Source organism: Gracilinanus agilis, chromosome 3 (genome assembly GCF_016433145.1).
Source record: "Gracilinanus agilis isolate LMUSP501 chromosome 3, AgileGrace, whole genome shotgun sequence".
In the NCBI taxonomy this organism is placed as follows: Eukaryota; Metazoa; Chordata; class Mammalia; order Didelphimorphia; family Didelphidae; genus Gracilinanus; species Gracilinanus agilis.
In genome coordinates this window covers 171,894,910-171,901,313 of record NC_058132.1, presented here as the reverse complement: position 1 = coordinate 171,901,313, position 6,404 = coordinate 171,894,910, and the positions used below count along the sequence as shown (strand labels likewise).

The 6,404-nt window shown below is 38.8% G+C and overlaps 1 protein-coding gene across 1 annotated transcript; it reads right to left on the bottom strand.

Moving 5' to 3' along the window:
* Window positions 1-249: 249 nt before the first annotated feature.
* IMMP2L (inner mitochondrial membrane peptidase subunit 2) lies at window positions 250-2,858 on the bottom strand. Its single transcript, XM_044669001.1, is given in 4 exon segments — window positions 250-370; window positions 2,320-2,628; window positions 2,630-2,681; window positions 2,684-2,858. Coding segments are annotated over 4 exon segments (657 nt in total).
* Between the last annotated feature and the right edge of the window lie 3,546 nt (window positions 2,859-6,404).

Below are 6,404 nucleotides of genomic sequence, written 5' to 3'. Positions count from 1 at the left end.
ACTTTAGTTTTTCCTTGCTGCTACCCTTAGCTTTATTTCTGGGTTTCTGCAAGTTTCAATTCTTTCAAGGTAGTGTGATGGCCTGCTGATTCAATATTCCCCTGGGGCTACTGATGGCTTTCTGAGCTCAGAGCTCTGTGAGATACCTTGTGCTGGTGCTTAGGGCCTAGTCTCAGTTTTGGGAAGGGACTTTGGACTGCTCTGGGCTTAGACAGGTCAAGCCTAGCACAGACTATCTTGTTTAGGCCCTCACTGCAGGCTTGGGTGAGGGGATCTCTGCCTCTCCTTTGGCTTGCACCAGCCAGGAGTTCTGTCAACTACCTTGCACTGGGACTTGGATCCTCCTGCAGGCTTGTTCTGGTGCTTAAAACTTTAAGGGGTATATGTGGTGTTATACTGCTATTGGCTTAGGCAGGTCTCGGGGTCTCACTTGGGCCCAGGTTCAGAACCTGGAACAGTATATGTGAGGTAGGGGAGCTAGCTGTTGGCTTGTGCTGGTACAGTCTTGCTATAGGTTGCTCTCCCTGCACACCCCAGTGAACCTGATCTTCTCTGCCTACCTTTCAAGTAATTTTCTGCAAGGAAGTTGCTTTACTCCATCCCTTTGTTGGTTCTTTCGCTCCAGTATTCGTTTTGAAGTGTTATTTTAAGGTTTGTTGGAGATGATTCTCAGAGTGGTTCATGCTTTCCCTGATTCAACTCCCCAGACTGAGAGTGTTGAAAGCAGAGATTATCTTTTCCCTTTCTTTTTATCCTCAATGCTTAGTACAGTGCCTGGTACATAGTGAGAGCTTGATAAATATTTATGTACTGAATTCATCTGAAGGGATTTTTCATTCATTTTAATATATATTTTTTAAAACCCTTACCTTCCATCTTGGAGCCAATTCACAGTATTGGGCAGAAGAGTGGTAAGGGTAGGCAATGAGGGTCAAGTGATTTGCCCAGTGTCATGCAGCTGGGAAGTGGCTGAGGCTAGATTTGAACCTAGGACCTCCCATCTCTAGGCCTGGCTCTCAATCCACTGAGCTACCCAGCTGCCCCCAAAATTTTCTTTTTTATTATGAATTTAACAATCATCCAGAACCATGAACATGTCAGTATAAAAGAACAAAAAAGAGGCTTTTATATTAAACAGAAAACTTGTTATATGCAGTCCCCCCGGAAATGTATACCCCCCTCCCCCGGAAATGTATATTAAATCCAACTCAATACCCTTTACAGTCTTGGAAATGCCAGTTGTCCTGGCCTCCTTGCTGTTCTTCATACATGATATTCCATCACCGTCTCTCTGCCTCTAAATGGGCTCTCCTTACTTTTGGGATAATCTGGAGTCTCTTCTCTGCCTCTTGGTTTCCCTGGCTTCCTTCAAGATTAAGTTCCAGTGCCCCCTCCTGCAGGAATCTTTTCAGGGTTCTCCTGGCTGCTGGAGCCTCTGAGATTTCCTTCTGCCTACTGAGTGTCTCCTTCATTTATTCACCTGTTGTGTCTTCCTTTAGATGGTCAGCTCCCTGCAGGTAGAAACTATTTTTGCCTTTCTTTGCATCCCCAGTGCTTAGGGCAGTGTTTGGCACATAGCAAGTGCTTAATCAATTTTAGTTGACTGCTTGGCATGTGCTATAGGTTTATTAAATCATTTTTGATTGATTAGTAGCAAACTAATAACAAACTGCCCTATCTGGTTTGTCCTCAGATGGCCTTATTTTTTCTGTGTACTTTATTTTCTTTCTTAGCATCACATTTATTTCCAAATATATATATTTCTCCCTTATAACACAGTACCATGGATTTTCTTTTTTAAAGAATAAATCATCATTTTTGCAAGTTCACTATTTGTTTTCTAACTACTCAATGTTGACAATTAAAATCACATTGTGTCTGTGGCAGTTTCTTCACATGCAAGCTGAATCACGCAAGAACTATTTACTAGGTAAACATGTTTTCATCAAGCTTAACACTAGTTCAGGATCTTTCAGCAGCCAGAACCCAGATTTTAAAAAAAATCAACAATTGACAGATTAAGAAACAAATGTACCAACAATTCAACCCTACCATGACATATGGAGAGGCCATTGAAACAGTCACATTGGCCTGCCATTTTTTTTTTTTTTGGTACTGCACAATAAGAACATTTATGCTATTGTATAAGTACTTCAGACAAAATACTGTATATCATATAATTATTTCATCTGAAAGATTTTTTTGGTAGTTTTTTTTTGGTAGTTTCTTTCTGTTTCAATATGAAACCATAGGTTAGATGAATACTCCTTTTGCAGCTTCAACCAAATACTTGGATTTTTAGGTTTCTCTCTTCCCCACCTTGCGTTTTTAAAAAGATTGTCTTCCCAAGTTAAAGTGGCCATGCCGATGCAAGGAGGTCCCTTCTCTTCAATCTGAACTGGTGCATGTTCTGGAGGGAGAATGGACTCCAAACGTTGCCAGTGTTCTGGAGGCCACAGCATATGAGTGGCATGGGCATGGAGAAGTTAAAAGGAAACTGGCCCAAAAGCATTGCTATCAAAGCTGTGTCCATACCTATTCTTGTGCCCAATTGTTGTTTTGATAATGTCTCCCTCGGGCGCAATCACTTGCTTAATGCTCTTCTGCTCTGGGTTTTGGGGAGATACCCACGATATCACCACGAGGTACTTCACAATCCCCAACTTTCCAGTGGTTCAAAGTACTATATCAGATGACCTGCTCCTCCCAGGATTCAAAGAAAGCTGCATCGAAGCTCCTTCCATTCTTGCTACACAGGCTACTTGATATTAGAAGGTTACTATTACAGGCACAGCAACAAAGAAACCTTTCAAAATGGCCTTCATAGATCTTCGTCCAAAAACTTGTGGGAGCATCATCTACTTCCTCCTGCTCTTCCTAGTTTTCCTACTATATAGGGTCCGTTCTCTATCGGTCCCCTCAGGAAGATTAGACAGATTAGGGAGCCGCGTTCCTCCAGGCCTCCCCCCCCCCACCCCCGCATCACCGGAAGTGAGGCAGGGGTGGGACGGAAGAACGAGAGAACACTTCCTTGCCCTGTCAGGCTTTTGGCCTTGGAACCCTGTGTGGGGTTGATGGAGTCTCCGGCTGCAAACATTCCCCTGGACCGTGTGGGCGGAGGACAATGGAACTTTTTATGTGTATTTTAAAAACATTGTCTTTCCAACTGTGACCCTGGGCAAGTCATTTAACCCCCATCTGCATACTCCTCTTATATTGAGTTATTACTAAGATAGAAAGTAAGGGTTAAAAAATAGCGTTCTGTTCTTTTTTTTTTTTTTTGCATCCATTTTATATTTTCTCCCTTCAATAGCTTTTCTGTGTAATTAGTGGGCAAGAGAAAAAGCATTCATATAGCATCCACTATGTGCCAGACACTGTTCTAAATATATATATTTTTAAATATAGCTTCATTTGATCCTCATAACTTTTTTATTTTAAATTCTCTTTTTTTTAAACCCTTAACTTCTGTGTATTGGCTCCTTGGTGGAAGACTGGTAAGGGTGGGCAATGAGGGGTCAAGTGACTTGCCCAGGGTCACACAACTGGGAAGTGTCTGAGGCCGATTTTGAACCTAGGACCTCCCGTCTCTAAGCCTGACTCTCAATCCATTAAGCTACCCAGCTGCCCCCAATCCTCATAACTCTTAACAAGGTAGGTACTATCATTCCCATTTTACAGTTGAGGAAATTGGGGCCAGCAGCAGTTAAATGACTTGCCCAGGATCCACAGAGCTAGTAGAATAAAACATGTATTAATACTTTTCGTATTCACATCATAGTCATTTCTATAAAAATGACTCTCTGCCAGATTGAAGATTCCAGGTAACAAAAACAATTTAGTAAACAAACCACAATCCAATGATTCCATGTATAATTCCTCATCCCATGGCTAAAAAGTTGGAGGTATGTCTCACTATTCTTCAGACCTTTCACTGAACTTTCAGTTGCTCAGTTGGTCCTCCTTTATAGGAAATCATTTTTAAAAATGCTTTATTCTTTGTCTTTTCAGTGCAGCCATTTCAACCTCCTCCTCCAAACTGAACTGTCACTTGTGACAAAAAGTATATACAATAGTCTGCTCTATTAGTTTCTGCTGAGTGAAGAAGGTATGTTTCATTATGTTTTCTAGAACCTTCATTGGTTTTTCAATAATTCGAGACCCAAAAGATTTAATTTATTCAGTCAAAAAGCTTGTCAGGCATTGTGCTAAGTGTTGGGAATACAAAGGGGGACAAAAACCAGATCTTGCTCTCAAGGAGCTCATGATCTAATTAAATAAGTACATACAAGTTTTAGAGTATGGGGCAGCAAGGTGGCTCAGTGGATAGGGAGCCAGGCCTAGAGATGGGAGGTCCTGGGTTCAAATATGACCTCAGAAACGTCCTAGCTTTGTGATTCTGGACAAGTCGCTTAAACCAAATTGCTAGCCCTTACCATTCTTCTGTTTTGGAATCAATACTTTCTATTGATTCTAAGGCAAATTTTTTTTAAAGAGCATATACAGAGGCAATATGTACAGCTGGCTGCACTGAAAAAGGACTCCTGCAAAAAATGAGATTTGATTTAAGTCTTGAAAGAAGTCAGGGAAACCAAGAGGCTTTGTTGTTTTTCTTAGCCATTCCTCAACTGATGAGCTCACGTATCATTTTCAGCTCTTTTCAACCACAAAGAGTGATGCTGTGAATATTTTGACATACATAGAACCTTTTGTTCTTTGATATTTTTGGAGGTATAGGTCCAGAAGTGAGATTGCTAGGTCAAAGGGCAATTTATTTTTCTCTTATTTCGAATTGATAATCTGAATGGTTAGATCAGTTCAGCTCCACCTATAATTTTTAGTGCATTGATCTTCTTACAGTCTCAACAATGAATATTATTGTATTTTGTCATCTGCCAAGTTTTAGGTTGAGATGTGAAAACTAAGAATTGTTTTAATTTTAAAATTAATTGTTTTAACTTTTTTTTTATGTCTCAGTGATTTGGAACATGCTTTCATATGGTCATTTATAGCTTGTAAATATTTTTAAAATCACTGCTATTTTTCATCAACTTATTTACTGAGAAATGACATTTTAAGCAGTTTGTGCCAGTTCTCTATATCTCTTGGCTATTAGATTTTATCTGATATTTGATGAAAATATTTTCCTGCTCTATAGTCTCTCCTAATTTTCATTGATTTTAGTTGACTAATTGAAAATGTTTATTTTTGTCTATTATGATCTCCTCAGTCCCTTATCTGGTTAAGAATTATACCTTTACCTGATCTTTTAATGTTTTTATGAAATGATCTTTTATATTTAGGCTGCATATTTGTTTTGAGCATTGATGTTTCATAGCTCCATGATTTTAGAGCTGTGAAGGACCTCAAAGGCTATCAAAAGTTCTTGTCTAAAGCCTCACAGATAAGTAGCAGAGCTGATATTTGAATCCAAGTCTTCTGACAACAACAATTATAACACTCTGGTATATGGTGTTAGAAGACAGCTTTCAACACTCCCTTGCTGGGAATAAGATTGAAATGTAATTGGAAAATACATACTACAGTAGAATATAGGTAATTTAATACATGGTTTTCTAAGTCAATATGTAGCCCACAGGATCCTTATGTATGGGTTAGTGGCCTCTGTTTCTATTTGAGTCTGACGACACCGATAATAAGATGTCAGTGAAGACATACTTTTGGTCAAAATGTTTTCCAATTTTCTTGGCCATTCTTTTCAAAAGAAGAGTTTTCCTCTTAGTAATTCAAGTCCTTGGGTTTATCAAACCGTGACTGTTTCTTATTGCTTCAATTTCTTATTTAGTCTGTTCTAAACTTTGCTGTTTTTCAACCAATATCAAGTAGTTTTGATGACTACAGATTTATAATATTGTTTGGGGAATGCTAAAGCTATACCCTTTATCTATCTAGATTTTCCCCTCATTTTTTCTCTTGAAATTATAAACTTTTTGTTCAACTGAGTTTTGTTATCCTTTCATCTAGTTCTATAAAGTGCTTTTTTAGTAATTTGATTGACTAAATCTATAAATTGGTTTGGGTAGTACGAACATTTTTATTATATTGGGATGACTCAATCACGAACAATTAATTTCTTTCCAATTCACTTGTTTGGGCCTCAGTCTCTCCCCTATAAAATAAGGGCCACTAAAATCTTTTTCCAGTTCTAAAACTAGGATTCTATTATCTTTGTACAAGCAAGGGAGGTATAAAGGAGGATTAAGGAGGCATGTGGCATAAGGAATTGGAATTGTCTCAGGAGGTTCATTCTAGATTTATGTAAGAATAAGTACTCTAGAATAATTGTGTGTTCTCTGGACTTTTTCTCCAATCAATTCAGTAAATGTTTGCCAGACACTGTTAGGTGTTGGGGATACAAAGACAAAAAATTAAATGGTCACTGT